At 28.6% G+C, this 16,239-nt stretch overlaps 7 protein-coding genes across 7 annotated transcripts; 4 read left to right on the forward strand and 3 right to left on the reverse strand.

Annotated features, from left to right (window-relative positions):
- Nucleotides 1-12: 12 nt before the first annotated feature.
- Nucleotides 13-1,929, forward strand: cubi_01101 (uncharacterized protein; the record flags this gene model as incomplete). Its single annotated transcript, XM_029018113.1, has 1 exon — nucleotides 13-1,929. The coding sequence occupies one exon, from the start codon at nucleotides 13-15 to the stop codon at nucleotides 1,927-1,929; it is 1,917 nt and encodes a 638-aa protein (XP_028875450.1).
- A 46-nt stretch (nucleotides 1,930-1,975) lies between these two features.
- cubi_01102 (uncharacterized protein) lies at nucleotides 1,976-2,644 on the reverse strand (the record flags this gene model as incomplete). Its single annotated transcript, XM_029018114.1, has 1 exon — nucleotides 1,976-2,644. One exon carries the CDS (start codon nucleotides 2,642-2,644, stop codon nucleotides 1,976-1,978), a length of 669 nt encoding a protein of 222 aa, XP_028875451.1.
- A 110-nt stretch (nucleotides 2,645-2,754) lies between these two features.
- cubi_01103 (peptidase family C54 domain-containing protein) lies at nucleotides 2,755-3,810 on the forward strand (the record flags this gene model as incomplete). The annotated part of the gene is made up of 1 exon (XM_029018115.1): nucleotides 2,755-3,810. One exon carries the CDS (start codon nucleotides 2,755-2,757, stop codon nucleotides 3,808-3,810), a length of 1,056 nt encoding a protein of 351 aa, XP_028875452.1.
- An 18-nt stretch (nucleotides 3,811-3,828) lies between these two features.
- On the reverse strand, nucleotides 3,829-5,106 carry cubi_01104 (mitochondrial import inner translocase subunit TIM44; the record flags this gene model as incomplete). The annotated part of the gene is made up of 1 exon (XM_029018116.1): nucleotides 3,829-5,106. The coding sequence occupies one exon, from the start codon at nucleotides 5,104-5,106 to the stop codon at nucleotides 3,829-3,831; it is 1,278 nt and encodes a 425-aa protein (XP_028875453.1).
- Nucleotides 5,107-5,290: 184 nt separating this feature from the next.
- On the forward strand, nucleotides 5,291-6,691 carry cubi_01105 (phosphatidylserine phosphatidylglycerophosphate cardiolipin; the record flags this gene model as incomplete). The annotated part of the gene is made up of 1 exon (XM_029018117.1): nucleotides 5,291-6,691. One exon carries the CDS (start codon nucleotides 5,291-5,293, stop codon nucleotides 6,689-6,691), a length of 1,401 nt encoding a protein of 466 aa, XP_028875454.1.
- A 116-nt stretch (nucleotides 6,692-6,807) lies between these two features.
- Nucleotides 6,808-7,875, forward strand: cubi_01106 (Mis3 Dribble KH domain-containing protein; the record flags this gene model as incomplete). The annotated part of the gene is made up of 1 exon (XM_029018118.1): nucleotides 6,808-7,875. The coding sequence occupies one exon, from the start codon at nucleotides 6,808-6,810 to the stop codon at nucleotides 7,873-7,875; it is 1,068 nt and encodes a 355-aa protein (XP_028875455.1).
- Nucleotides 7,876-7,881: 6 nt separating this feature from the next.
- Nucleotides 7,882-15,981, reverse strand: cubi_01107 (uncharacterized protein; the record flags this gene model as incomplete). The annotated part of the gene is made up of 1 exon (XM_029018119.1): nucleotides 7,882-15,981. One exon carries the CDS (start codon nucleotides 15,979-15,981, stop codon nucleotides 7,882-7,884), a length of 8,100 nt encoding a protein of 2,699 aa, XP_028875456.1.
- Between the last annotated feature and the right edge of the window lie 258 nt (nucleotides 15,982-16,239).

A 16,239-nucleotide genomic window follows, 5' to 3' on the forward strand; every position in this document is an offset into this window, starting at 1 on the left:
TTAACTTGAAATATGCATTCAATTCCTACTATACTAAGAAGTTCGAAGTCGTGGTCAAATTCAACACAAAGATCTGAATATAACCAAAAAACGAACAATTGGTCCGACTTTAATTCTAATAATGAAAAACCGAATGAATTTTGTTCAAATTCTACTTTTAATGGAAAGTTTTTAAATAGAGATCTATCGAGAAGTTGTTATAAGAGCACTAATCTAATTTTACCAGAAAATTATCAAATCCAAAATGGAAGATTGTTTCGGAATTCATCATTAATAAATGAAAATAACGTTTTCAAGCAAAGGATAATCAATGGAAAACAAATTGAGACTAACCAAAAAGCTTCTTTACTTCAAAATCCTTTTCTTTTGAAGGGAGGAAAACATTTAGTTTCTCGTGCCAATGACTTAATAAATGGGTTCGGAGCTTTTGAAATGGAGTTTAGGCCTTCTTTTCCGAATAATTTTCAAGAAAAGAATAATAAATTGACACTTTGTTTAAATTCTTCCAAAAAAAAGATATACGATTCGTTAAATACCGATTATTCACAGCCTGTACCCATTGCTTGTAATAAATTATTTCGTGCAACTTCATTTCTAGAAAGAAAGCCAAGTTTAAATTATTCTAATAATAACTCAGTTTTTTTACAGCGAAATTCAAATTTTATATCGGAAAATTGTAGAAAAAACAGTATAAGATCTTGTAATCATGTAAAATATATTCAAGAAGAGAAATATAATTCAAATAATTTATCAAATAACCAACTCAATATAAGTTCAACAAATCAAGAAAATTCTTCGATATTTTTGAATAATAAACCAATTAATTCAAAAGTACCTAACTTTATCAGCTCTAAATTCTATATAAGAAATATACCAAAGATTTCTATTAATAATGCGAGTTCAAAATCGATCAAACCTTTATATAATTTTGAATCGAATAATTGGATAGAATTAAATTTAACAAACATAAAAATTTTTTCGTTACTTGGAATTGGATCAACTAGTTCGGTTTATTCTGCATTTTGGAGAGGGACTGAAGTTGCAGTAAAAATACTAGGGAGTTGCCCAAAAGTTATTAAGTCATCAAATAGTGATTACTTGAATTTAAGTATAAATAAGGTAATTCAATCAATGGAAATGAATAAAAAAGATTCACAACGTTATTCGGAATTCAAGAATGAAATTAAAATTATGAACCTGTTAAGGCATCCAAATATTGTACAGTATATGGGAGGTAACATTAGTTCAAACCCACCCTTTTTAATATGTGAGTTTTGCTCAGGAGGCACCCTTTTTAGCCTGTTACATGGAGATTCTAAGAAATGTTCAGATTCGAACAAATTTACCTTCTCTGGTCCGTCTATTAATTTATCTTTGTATCAAAGGATAAAAATTTTGCAAGATATAGCTCGAGGGATACATTTTTTACATTCTGCAAATCCGCCAATAATCCACAGAGATATCAAATCTTTAAATATCTTCTTGTTATTGCCAATAAAATCTAATCTTGATGTACCAATTGCTAAGGTTGGAGATTTTGGCCTTTGCAAACAATTGTTTTCAAACAAAGGATTTGCGGATGGGCCTGGAAATCTGGTTGGTACATACCAATGGATGGCACCTGAAGTATTAACAAACCAGACTTACAACGAGTATATTGATGTATATAGTTTTGGAATGATCATGTATGAAGTTCTTTCTAACAAGACACCTTTTTTTGAATTAGGAGTTGATGTAAATCCAGAAATACTTACTGAAGAAATTATTAAGGGTATCAGACCTACATTGAAATATATAGTTAGTGATGCGCCCACAGAAATTAAAAACATAATGATACGATGTTGGGACCCACAACCTTCGAAGAGGGGAACAATGCTTATTATAATTAATGAACTACAGCGTTTAATGGAAAAATTAGCAAATTCATAGCAGTGAAATCTCATAGATTTGACTTAATTAATGCTTAGTAGTTGAGTCAAAATGAAACTATTTTTTCTAATTTTCTACTTAAACTGAGAATTGCTTGCTTATTTGTGGAAATTACATTTTCATTTAAACATTTAGACTTTAGAATAACTAATATATGATCATTAAAATTATAATTAAAATTTAAATCTTTGAATTCAGTCTGAACAAGGATCACTACCTCATCTGCTTTAAGAGGGTTAAAAGTACACACGTAACAGCTAATATATAGTGTATTGTAAAGCGTGGGGGGATTCGAATTTAAAGAGCCAATATTCATGTGCTGGATGACATCCAATATTGATTTGGATGATAAGCATTCAACCACCTTGTTGACTAATACAGTAGCTTTTTTATCTTTGTCGTTCGACAATGGCATATCTAAAATGTTAGAATTAGGTTCGATGATTGGCGTTTGACACAAAATACTGACTAAGTCGTTGTTTTCTGGTGGATAAATATACTCTAATATACGAGCTTCTGTTTCTATGTGTTTTTGCGCTTTAGTAAAGTCCAATTTTCTTTGAGTATTAAGCGATTCGCTGGCATTAGGGCACCATGTATTCTCACGCCATTTGACAAGTCTAACTTCAGCACATAGGGATTTTAACAATTCAAGAAGGTCCTCCAATTGGTTAAAGTTTATCCTGCCTATTTTTTTACATTCAATGTAGCTCATCCGATTATTTAATGTACTAGTTAATAATACTATTTGAGGCGGCGCAATACTGGTTTCTCCTTTATTTGAAAGTTAAAAAATTTCGAAGCATTGAATTAAAAGCATGGAGTATGAATTTTGGTAGAAAATTTTATTTCTCAGTCAGTTTACTCTTCAGGGAAATTGCTCAAAAATTCATCAATATCGACGAACCAATTTTTATGCTAAGGAATAAATACGAGCCCGAGAATAAAGAACGTTTTTTGAATGTATTTCGTGAAATTATACTATTTACGTACAGAAATGAATTTAAAAATATTAGTATATCTAAGGGTATATTAAAGCCGAAAAGCAATATAAAAGATGATTCGAATAATATAACATCGGATATTGGATGGGGGTGTATGTATAGAGTAACTCAAATGTCAATAGCTTATGGTGTTCGCCAATTTCTAAAAAGCTATTTGGGCGACTCAAATATTGAAAACATAATAAAAAACTTTCAAGATAATGAATATGCCAAGTTTTCAATTCACAATATGGTTAATGTTGCTTTGAGTGAATTTGGAATTAATCCTACATCTTGGATTGGACCAACAACTTCATCAATGATCGCAGACAAGTTAATAAATGACAACAGAAATATCATATCTAATATTCAAATTGCAAGTATTGCTTATATAGACGGCACTATCTATAAGAACCAAGCAATAAAACACTTTTCAGAAATAAGTTCAGATAGCTGTACTTTTGTATGGCTTTGTATGAAGTTGGGAACATCAAAATTTAATATTAGTGCGTATAAAGAAACAATAATTTCAATGAGTAACGTTCCACAGTTCATTTGTATTATGGGGGGGAATAATTATTCTTCTGGTGCTTTACTCATTGTTGCATTTAGTGACACTTTTTTGTATTGTTTAGATCCACATATAAAGGTACTTCCAATGTTTTCTGAAAAGAATTTTAGTAGGGATGAATTTATTCAAGAAATTCCAACGAAGATTTATTGGGAGGAACTGAATCCATCTTTATCCATGGTTTATATTTGTCGGAATCTTGAAGATTTTGACGGTTTATGCAGTGAGTTAACTAGAATTAATTCTGATCTATTCGAAATAATAAATAATTTTGAGATTGAGTTGAGGAGTGAAATGGAGTTCAATTCGGGATTTTTAATTGTATAATACTGGAAATTATAGATTTTAAAGAATAGGGGTTGAGCCTATTACTGACAATTCAGTTATTAAATATGGGTATTCAAGGCCAAGAACATTTATATTCGGATGAGGAGTTACTGAAATTGAATATTGTAACTCTCTGATATCATCAAAAGAACCAGATATTATTCTTCCGTTATGATCTTGTAAACAATTAATTTGTTGTGTTTTGAAAGTAAAAATTAGTATTGGCTGACTTTTTCGTAATTTAATATCTTTATAAGAAAATATTACTTCAGAGCTTTCTGCTCCTTTTAGCTCTATATCTCCTAATTGAAGAATTTTAGTGTTAAAACTAAGACCCATCTTTTTAAGTTCCATTATGTTCGAGTAAAACTGTCTATATGCTGTATCTCCACAATGCAATCTCAATTTATGCTCGTCACATGTATAGTATGAATCCATGAATTTTGGGAGAATATACGCTTCAAAAATTGTTATAAAATCGGGCAATTTGAAATTTGGATTTATTGCCTTCATTTCTTTCACAGCTCTGGATATTTTATTTCTATTAAATATAATCTCAATATATTTGTTTTCAAATATGTTCTTCAATAATGACATATTCTTGAGTTTTGCACCAAACCTATCTTTTAACGATAAATTATGTAGGACAACAGAGTTTTCGATTCCATAAGCTTTTATATCGTTTTTATTATCAAAATTTCGAATTTTATTATCGTGAATATTAATTTTTCCAACAGGATTTTCTTGATTACGATCAAATTTCCAGTTTGAAAGCTCTCTCTCAATTTTACTTTCGCTTGCTTCATCATAAAATAAATTTTTGACTATGATTAAATTCTTTGAAAAAAAGTCACTTGTAATTAATTGAGAAAAAATTAATGAAATTTTAGCCATAAAAAATTTAAGATTGGATAAAATTTGATTTATTTTGTAAAGTATTGCAATATTAAAATGGGTGTTTGAAAAATAAAAACTTGTGAATGAAGACTTGTTAGAAATTTTAAAGTATAAATCACCGACTTTTTTCTTCAAAAATGCAATATCATCTTGAAGTAATTTATCATTTTTAATTTCTTTCTTAAGTTGCGAAACAAATTTATCATAATATGAATTAATTACCCCGTGAAATTTTCGCTTTCTAAGAACTAAATTATTCAATATAGTAGAATTCATATATTTTTTGTTATTCCCATAAAATAAGGAAATGTTTCTGGATGTATAAACACTCCTTGTAAAATTATGGCTTAAACAATAGGCACAAAAATTCTTTAAAACACAACTATTAAACTTTTCCATTAAGAATTGTTGTTATCTAATATTATTTATGTGAAAATAGAATTAGAAATGATAATATATAATTTATTGGGCTGATTTCATTGTAGTCAAAATATGATGACTAATAATTTGAGCTTCATTGATAGTAACAAAATAAATGTACCGCTGTAGAGCATGAGTTGTAAAAAGCATAGCATTATTTTTAATGAAAAAAAGAAATAAAAATGGAATAATAAATGCGAATTATTTGAAAAGTAAGCCTTGGCTAGCTGAGGAGGTGAATAGTAGGATAATAGAAAGGAATAAAATCTTTAATATTCAAGAAGATAAATTTGAAAGAGATAAATGGTTTCATTTATTGAACAAATTTTCACAATATGGAGAAATAACAAAAGGGAACAAAATTAAATTATTTGAAAATAGCAGAGATTCATATTTGTCCATGATTGAAAGCATAAACTTAGCGAAAAAAAGGGTATGGTTTGAAACATATATTTTTGAGGAATGCGAAACCGGGGAAAATTTTATTGATTCATTCTGTAAAGCTTCCAAAAGAGGATGCGAAGTAATTTTACTGTTAGATGCTTTTGGTAGCTGTAATTTCCCTAAAAAATGGGAGCAAAAGTTACTAAAAAATGATGTAAAGGTCATATGGTTTAATCCCATTTCTCAAATTTTTAAAGACACTTTTCTATTCAGAAATCACAGAAAGTTGTTAATTGCTGATGAAACGGCGTTTTGTGGGTCAATTAATATTACTAACCGAATTAATGACTCATCTTTGTATGATGAAATGAATATTGAGAATTTAAATACTATTTACAACTCGATGATGCAACAATTAATTTTTTTATTTAAGCAAATAGTTTATCTAATTTCACCTATAAAGATCAATAAGCTCTGTTTCTATGATGTACATGCTGAAATAAAAGGCCCTGCAACTTATGATCTTGGAAAGGTATTTATCGACTCACTTAAAGAATCCAAATACGGATATAATCCCGAAATGTTCAAAAGACCGAAGGAAATTAAGGATGGTACCATTTTACAAGTACTATATAGTAACACAAGAAAGCAACATAGAGGAATTCAAAATGTTTTGAGTATAGCAACCAAAAATTCGTCCAACTGCATTTACCTAACAACATCTTATTTTTTCCCTCCAAGTTTTCTATGTAAAGCTATTCAAGCCGCAATTAACAATAATGTTAAAGTTTCAATGTTATTGTCAGGTAAGTCCGATATTCCAGGAGATACTATCGCAACAAAATACTTAATCAAGAGATTCTTAAGTAACAATGCAAAATTTTTTTTTACTAGAAATCTTCACTGCCACGCTAAATATATTACAATAGATGGGATATGGTCTTCTTTTGGTAGTTTTAACTGGGATGGATTCTCTGCAAACAGAAATTTAGAAGTCTCTGTAGCTTCATTTGACCCGGAGGTTGCAAGCCAATTTATGAAAATGCAGTCAAAGATGACACATTCATTTCAAAGCACAGAGCAAACAATAAATCAGTGGAAGAAACAATCAAAGTTTACGAGAGTTTGTTCAAAAGTTGCATATATCTTGGTTAAATTTGTAAATAAGTGTTTGTCATAATTAATCACGAGCCTTTATTACAACTTATTTTTTTTGCGCGTATATAATTGCGCCAAAAGAGAGGTCATATGTTACAACACCAAGGATTTTAGTTAAACACCAATTAATTTGTCGAGATGAATGAAGATACTCCTATAGAGAATAAAGAAACAGCTTCCAAAAAGAAAAGATATAGAAAGGATAAACCATGGGATACTGATGATATTGATCATTGGAACGTTCCTAAATTAACTCCTGAGGACAATCCACATGGACTTTTAGAAGAAAGTAGTTTTGCTGTGTTATTTCCAAAATATCGTGAAAAGTATTTGCGTGATATATGGCCAGATATACGTAATACTTTGAAAGCTCACCATATAAAATGTGAATTAGATTTGGTAGAGGGGTCTATTACTGTTAGAACTACTGGTAAAACTTGGGACCCATTTATTATTATACGCGCCAGAGATATGGTAAAACTTTTGTCAAGAAGCGTACCTTTTCATCAAGCAGTAAGAATTTTAGGGGAGGGGGAGGATGATAACAATCTTGGATGCGATATAATAAAAATTGGGCATCGAAATAAAGAGAAGATGATTAAAAGACGCCAGAGGTTAGTTGGGCCAAATGGTTCTACATTAAAGGCTATAGAACTACTAACAAATTGTTATGTTTTGGTTCAAGGGCAAACGGTCAGTGTAATTGGCTCATATAAGAGCTTAAAGCTCGTACGTAGAATAGTGGAAGACTGTATGAATAACATACACCCAGTTTACCATATTAAGGAACTTATGATAAAGAGAGAATTAGAAAAAGATGAAAGATTAAAGGGAGAAAATTGGGATAGGTTTTTACCAAAATTCAAAAGTAAATGTGTTAAGAGAAAGGTAAATAAACAAATCAAAAAGAAAAATAAATCAATATTCCCACCTGAACCTACTCCAAGAAAAGAAGATATATTACTTGAAACGGGCGAGTACTTTTATACTGAATTAGAAAGAAAAGCCAAGAAAATGAAAGAAAGAAAATGTGATCAGAAAGAGAAAAAAGACAGTAAACAGAAAGAAAAAGAAAAAATATATATTCCTCCAGATGAAAAATTAGTTGTAAAAAATGAAACTAATCAATCTAACGAAATTAATTATAAGATTTTTGGGCAGAATCGCAAGAAATATCAACATGATTCGTCTTATTTTGTTGTTTAGATTACACTATGATTTAAATTGCTCAATTAATTCCTGAACAATGTTTGTTGATTTATATTTCTTGTTTAATTTGATTATAACATCTTTAATGTAACTGTATATTTCTAATTTACTTAATTCATGGTCATTCGTTCTTTGTTTCTCTAACCTATTGATTTGATCTATTATTGTGGACTCTGACCTAACTTCTCCAGATAGAAACTTAATGATAAGTGGAATGACTGTTTCAATTTTATAGAATTCAATGCATCTTCTAATTATTTGTATTGATTCTGTATTATAAACCTCGCCATATTTACAAATGATAAACTCGTATACCTTTTTTGCCTTAATAGACTCTATTAAATATAATTCTTCTATTTGAGATAATTTCTTATAATGAAATAATTCCTTAAATAAAATACTAATTTCGAAAAACAATCTGGTATTGTCCGTTTTAATTAACTCGAGTGAAAGTGCCGAAATTAACATGTTTGAACTAGTTGAATAAATTATGTAGGGGAGCAACTTGAAATTGTTTTGATCAATAATTACTTTTATTATCTTTTCCCTATTAGTAGAAAATAATGTGTAGTGTAAATCAACTGGATTTACGTATGAAAATAATAATTCAATGACGGTAATATTAAATATACTAGAGATTTCATAAATGCTCAAGTTATCGCGTGTTAGTGACAGCATTTTATATCTTTTCTCTATGCTGTTTATTTTATTATTTTCTGAAATATCTTTCACCAACGTTAAAAATAAAGAAATAATATGACTAATTAACTTTTGATAATCCTCCTTTTTTATGTCAGTATTTAAGTTTTCGTTGAAAATTATTTCTTCTTTTAAATTCAGAATAGAGTTTATTAACTCTATTAATGCGTTTAATAGTTTTATAATCTCAATAAACGGAGTGATAGGGCATATATTATATATCTTGGATAGCAATGGGATCATATATCGCTTATTTGGTAAATTGTAAAGCAAGTTGGTTTTGTAAACACATTCTTTCATATCTTTACTATTTTGCCCATATTTCCGAACTAAATTGGAAACGTATTCAACGGTATTTTTGAGTGAAAGTATTGGATCAAAAATTAAAATATTCCATACATCGATTATTGATTTGTCAATTTTAATTTTATATATATATCCACTATTATATGTTGCAAAAATCAAATCGCTAAAAATTTTGACATCTTTTTCATCAAGAAGTTGCAAATATAAATTATGTATTGTATTCGAAAAGAGAATTGGATCAAAAATTTCAAAATCTACACAGAGTTTTGCGATTAAATATAATATATTGCTTAGTTTTGTATCCAAATTTTTATATTGGCCATTCAAACTTATTTCTAAATTGTTTGAATATTCATTCTCTTTATCACTTAAACATCTCACCTTTTTTTTTCTATTATCATCTATTAAAAATTCAATTTCTTCCGTATTTTCAATTCTGTCAAAGCGTTTCTGGCTTGATTTAAGAAATTCATAAGAATTCCTTCTATTATTATATTCTCTCCAAAGAGATCTGGCTAGTCCAGCCTTTTCAGATAAATAAAATTTGCTAAAATCTTGTGGAATATACAAATCATTAAAATAGATCATATAGTAATTATGAAGCCAAATAACTTTTAGATCATCATATTTTGGGTACCTTTTCTGAATACTTTTGATAGAGGCAATTTGGAATAGTGTTCTCAAAGCATTGCATTTGGTCAAATAAGTATAGCTTGCCGAATCTTTAAATGAAATAGATAATAAAAGTAATATTGCATCGTTCAAAGATATTCCTCGACAGACGAATGAAACTCTGTCGATGTAAGTACAATCAAAAAATTTTGAACTAAATTGTTTTCTTCCGTACCAATGATCAAGTCCTGCAATTATTCCAGAATTCTCAATTTCTGCAAAAATTTCTTTCAAATTAACAGGAAACTTATTTTTTGTGGCCTCATAAGGTGTTTCAAACGGTTTGCTTAAGAGATTCTTAATTATTCTCATTCTGATTTTTTTTATATCAGAAGAATATATGTTTGATATTTCTTCAACAAAAAGGTTAAAATTTTCAATTAAATTAAAATTCGAAAAAAAATCAGCCGATCTTTTTGAAGAGAGTTTAATCTTAGAATTGCAAGTATCTCGCTCTGATTCAAAGTGCATACAAAAGGATTGAGAAACCGTTTCCTGTAACTCACTCTTAAATTTCCAATAAATTCCTTCTGAAATAAGTGGCGTAAGATAGTAATATAAAGAGCTAATTAATATATTAATGTCATTTGTCTCCTCTATGAGTTTTGAAAATATGAGATCTAAACCATGTTTTTTTAAAATGAGAATTGACGAAATTAAGCTTTTTTTCGATTTTAAGTAACTATTGATGTTCATGACAATTTCATCATGTCTACTATATACTAAATATTCCATATTTACAATGGGGTACCCTTTCTTTAATTCAACTTGAGTTACTTTCCCGGATTTGCTTTCGCACCATTCTATTAGTTTGATTTTTGTATTTGAGAGAGGCAATTCATCAATGACCAGCAGAACTATTGCAATACCAGATTCTAAATCAAATGAAGCAATTGACTCAATATATCTCAATAAAATTTTGTCACTTTCCACCAATTTGGAGCAGTACTCTTGAAAATTTTTTAATTTATCTTTTACTAAATCATTTTTTGCTAGAAATTTATACCTTCTACATAATACGATATTCCATACAAACTGAATATCAATGAATATCATCGGAATACCTAAATATTGCGACATTTTTTTAATTTTATATATTGTTTCATCATTTATTTCATATTTCAATGCATTTATTGGATACTTAATAAGATAATGGAAAGGGATCCTATATGATATTTGTGATTCTATCCTTTTGTTAATTTTGTTAACCAATGATTCAGTGCTTCCATCAATGCGTTCGAATTCGTATTTAATGAATTGTTTTTCGTCGTCATCTGCACTACAAATTCTTTTATGAGTTGATAATATCTTAAGAACTTCAAGATTAGAAATTGTAGAAATAATTGAGGAGCTTTGATTTTTTTTAAATTCATTATTTCTTTCATTGTAGCTGCTGCTAGTACTGGAAGAATAATCTTTATTAGCCTCAGTTTTGCAGTAGATATTTTTAGAGTTAGAACGTGCAATGGCATCTATACAATTTTGATTGTACCAATTTAATACAAATATGAGCCTTTCATAGTCGAAGGATGATATTAATTCAAAAGTATTTTCGAAAATCTCTTTCACTAGTTCCGGGGTCACAAATGATAGGATATTCTGCATTTTTAGTTCAAATTTAGGATCAAAATAATACAATATCATTAGCTTTGACCAAAGAAATAGAACATATTCGTCATTAATGTTATAATCTTTTGCATACTGTAAACAGAGAATCAAGTCAAAATCACTATTGTGAATAAGTTTACAAATAATACTTTTCTTATACTCCTGATTAGTATTTTGAGGATCTTGTTTCTGAAAAAAGAGTGATTGATCAAAATCAATTTTAAGCTTTATAAAACTATTACACCACTTAGATTGTTTGTGAAGATCCTCCATTTCTTTCCTCATGCTATAATGATTAAACAGAATCCCTAAATCCCAACCAATTCTTGCCATCCTCTGTGCCCTATAATAGTTATCGAGAATATTTAATGGGTTTAGGGATTGAACAAAGACATTCCAAGAATCTTTTTTTTCCAGAGAAGAAGAAAGTGCCATGCAAAGTTGCCCATCCATGGGATCTCTACCCTTAAGTACTTTACGGAAAAATTCGATGTTAATATTCAAAACCAATTTCATATCAGAAATCAAAAAAGGATGTTTTAAATATATACTCATTGCTAATGATAAACACTCAGATTGATAAAGTTTTTTCACTAAAATATCAACGTTTTCTCTTAATTCCTGAATATACTTTGCAGCATCTATGTTATAATTCTCGTCACTTTGAATTGTCCAAAGTGTTGGATCAGTCCAAAAATTATAAATTACAAATGGAGATATATAAGTTTTTTTTACAGAAACCTGTTTAGAAAGTTCTTTGGAAATTCTTATTTTGCAGGAGAGAAACGTCATGGCCACTTGCTTCGCATCAACAAACGGGTAAAGAGTACATATCTCCTTATAATACGACTTATTAGAATCCAATGGTATATAATGTATATTTTTTAATGAGTTTATGATAAGTTTAGAAAAAAGATGATCATCCTTGTAATCATTAATCAGTAAGTCATTTGAATTTTCAAAGTGGTCAGTTGCATCTGAAGCATGCACCAAGAAATCGTGAGCCCATAGAATATCTGAGGATAAAGCCAAAACAAAGCTGATTAATTTAACTGGGTAATAGGGAATACAAGCTGCAACTACTTGTAGCAACTTGGAAAATATAAAAATTAATTCTGGCCCATGAATACATGTTCCTTTCTCATTATCTGTAGTGCTTTTATTTTTATTGATTGAATTGGATGTCAGTAAATTCAAAATGATGTTTTGTACTTCATCTATTATAGTCATTGCATTTTTAGAAGATGGCGTTTTATATAATTCCTGTGTTAGCCTTTTAAAAATACACATCTTACCCCCATCTCTTATAGAGTGCCGTATCATAGTTCTCCTAACATAGCTTTCATCAACACCGATCAAACTTCCCAATCTTAACAATTTTGTAAAGATGCCTTTTTTTTGTTCATTAAAATTTTTTACTTCAAATAACGGTTGTGCAAACTTGTCAAAGATTTCACAAAGTTTCTTGTAACAAGACTCTTTATATAATTGGAAATAACCGTTTTTCCATTCAAAAATAAAACTTTCGTTAAAAATTGGATTATTGTAAAATTTAGTTTCAATCTTTCCAAAGGGGTTTGCGAATGTATTTTTCTGAAAAGGTTCTAAATATGTGTTCTTGGTTTGGCTTTCTTTTTCAAATAAATAATCTTGATCATGATCCATTTTATCCAACATAATATCGCTTGGCCTTAAGAACATTCCAAATTCAAATTGAAGTTGTTGAAGTCTAATAAATGTATTAAATGATTCATTAGATACCCAAAATGTTTTTTGCTTTATTTTCCAGTTGTTTTCTTGGACTAATTTAAAAAACTCTCTTAAAACTACTATTGCAGAATATGTAGCAATTTCACACTTTATTCTTAATTTATGAGATTTATTGCAGTTCATTGAATAACAGTCCAAAAACTGCCAAATAAAGCAAACAAATTGTTGTGTAATATTATAAATCTTCTTCTTGCAACCTATTATGGAAAATATGTCCAGTATTTCCTCTTCAATTATTTTGTTTTGTATTCCAGTTATTGATTTTTTGGTCATTTTTTCCCATCCAACAATATTTCTTCTCCTGAAAATGATAAATCTTAGTCTTAAACAATATGCTTCTGAAATTCCCATAAATGTTGTATTAGTTTCATGCTTTAAATAGTCAATTAAAAACACGGCGTCGTTAAATGACTCAATTCCTGCATCTACTTGAGATATCACGTGCAAGATTAATCGCCTAGGAGCATTTTTTTCAAATAAAATGATTGAGGCCATACCATCCAAGTTATACCTTGAAAGTAAATTTTGTGCATCAATTAGTGCAATCCTATTTTTAAGTTCAAATGATCTCTTACCATCAACAGAAAGATTTCTTGCATAAGAAATCAAATAATCCATTTCATTTTGAACTGAATGAGGAAACTTTAAATTGATTTCGTTATTCATTGAATGGCATTTATTATTTAGTGACAAATACTGAAGAAGTGCATATGCTTTGTATTCTTCATCTGTAATCGAGTTGATCAAAGAAATTATTCTCGGCTGATAGTATGTTCTGTTGTTTGTAATATTGTTTTTTTTTTCAAGGGAATTGTAATTAATAGAGGAAATTAGGTCGAGTAAATATTCCATTATTATTTGATCAGCTTCAAGTCCTCTTGACTTACAAAACGGTATGACATGATGATTAATTTCATAATTTAGTAATTCAGAAGAAGAAATTCTACTAAGTAACTTAAAAGCAATATCTTTGGTGGTTATTTTTTTATAGTAAAGAGAGCTAAATTCGATCTCTAATTTGTACCTGTTCTTTAAATCATTACACTCCAAAAATGCCCAATAAACTTGATTAATTTTATTTGAAGGCATTTTATAAATAGAGTTACGTTTATTACCAGAACCTGCCCAGAGAATACCATTTGATACAATTTGTTTTGGAAGTATTTGATTATTCGCATTACTGTACTCATTTAGAAAAACCGATGATAAAAAAAACAAACAACGATCAATATCTCCATTAGAAATATGTTCTAATGCTACTGCTCTATCTGCAATCCATTTAAGTAATTTATCTTTGTCAATGACATATGGGAATACTTGATTTATTAACCATGACGGGATTTCTTTTTCAATTTGCTCTGGCAAATTTATAGGTAAATTATTCAATAATTCTAATATTATTTCACTTCTGATTGCCTCGTCTCCATTACCAAAGTGAATAAAATGCCTATTAAATAAAAAAAAAAACTCTTCAATCAAGTTGAGAGATAATAGGCAGTTACATAGTTTGCCTAAATCACATTTGAAAAATTTCTTCAATAAATTATTCCAATTTGTATCAATCTCACTTAAGTTCGAATCATATTCTGAACATATTTTAAGCGCAACTTCAAAATTTCGATCATTATTTTTATAAATTATGTCAAAAGTTAAAGACTTTTGAATTAAATAGTTTATCTTCATAATATAAACATTACTAGAATTTGAAGCTTCAAGCGCAGAAACTAATGAAGAATACAAATTTAATGTATCTTCGATATTAAATAAAGGAACCTTTTCTGCATAGTCTAAAATATAATTATAATCCACCTTTTCTAAATTGGATATCAGTTTCTTAAATTTAGAAATTATCATATTCAATGGAATAATTCCATCAAATTGGTTATTTAGCTCATCAATATTCAAAGTAATTTGTTCATTTGCCATGGTGTTGTAACTTTCAAACTTTTGAACTTCGTTTTTAATCAGATTATAATCAGATTCTTTTTCAAGAATATTTACGAATATCTTTCCAGTTTTCTTTTCTAAAGTACAACCGGCATAAAAAATACTATTCTCGCACTGAGTTTGGGAAACGAAAGGGATAAAAGATTCATTTAAATCATTGTAATAAGCCAAACATGTCTTAGAAGAAGTTAAACTAGCCTCGTAAATCATTAAATTAGATTCGTAAGTTAATATGTTCACTGAAATATTGTTTAAAATGTTGGTATGAGAAATATTAATGATATTTTCTGGATTTTTTATACTAATTTTATTCATTTTTATTGGAATAAGTTTAGTACTTGAAATAGTTATTTCGATTCCATTAAATTTCACATTATCTTCAATCATCAAAAATACAATGTTTAACATGTTATCTTTAACTGTTTTGTATTTAGAAATAAGTTTAAAATCATGTTCTCCTATAAAACGATTTAAAATTTCCTTAATATACAGAGAATCTATCATTTTACATTCAAATATATTTTGGCCAATATAAAATTTGTTTATAAAACTCGAATTAACAAAGACCATTCCATTGTCACAAGGAATTATCGCCCCTTTGTATTGAGTTGTAACTATGTTTCCAATATCAATAAAATATTCTGATTCGAAATATTCAATAGAAAATAAGAAAAAACCAGAAGAAAAATTAACTGCAGCGATAATAATTCGGCTTCCAATTGATCCTTTTGAAAAGCTACTTATCAGTACTATTTCAGAGTTTCTAATAGTTTTTAAACAATCATGTTTCGCAGTTTTTACTTCAGTTATTAATTCGTCTTCCAAGGTAAACAAATAAATTGAACTGCTACTCAATGTTATAAATAGCCCACTATCTATCCATAATCCATCCAATATTAACTCTTCTTTTGAATTGATTTTCCACGAATAAATGAGTCTTGCACTCTCGTGATTTTTAGTTAATATATAAAAAAATAGCCAATTTTCCACGATAATACATATCCTATCATTCGAAATAGTTACTTTTCTAACACCATTTGTATCCTTTGGCAAACTTAAATTCGGTAGTTTTCCTAGCTCGATCACTTTTTTTAGATACATTAATATTAATAATTAAATTGATTTCAGAAATCTCTATGCGGTACATGTATAATTGAGGGGAAAAATTCAAGTTTTTGATTAGCAGAATCTATTAGAAATAAATTAAAAGTATTAATAATAGAATTAAACGCATCTATATATATTCTTAATCATTTATTAAATTTGAAATCATTAAAAACGGAATATAGAAAATTAGTTCAATTAGTGTGCGATTTTATTCTTGAGTAAAATGATGATAATTAATTACATAAAAATTGA

This window comes from Cryptosporidium ubiquitum, assembly GCF_001865345.1.
Source record: "Cryptosporidium ubiquitum isolate 39726 chromosome Unknown contig_16, whole genome shotgun sequence".
In the NCBI taxonomy this organism is placed as follows: Eukaryota; Apicomplexa; class Conoidasida; order Eucoccidiorida; family Cryptosporidiidae; genus Cryptosporidium; species Cryptosporidium ubiquitum.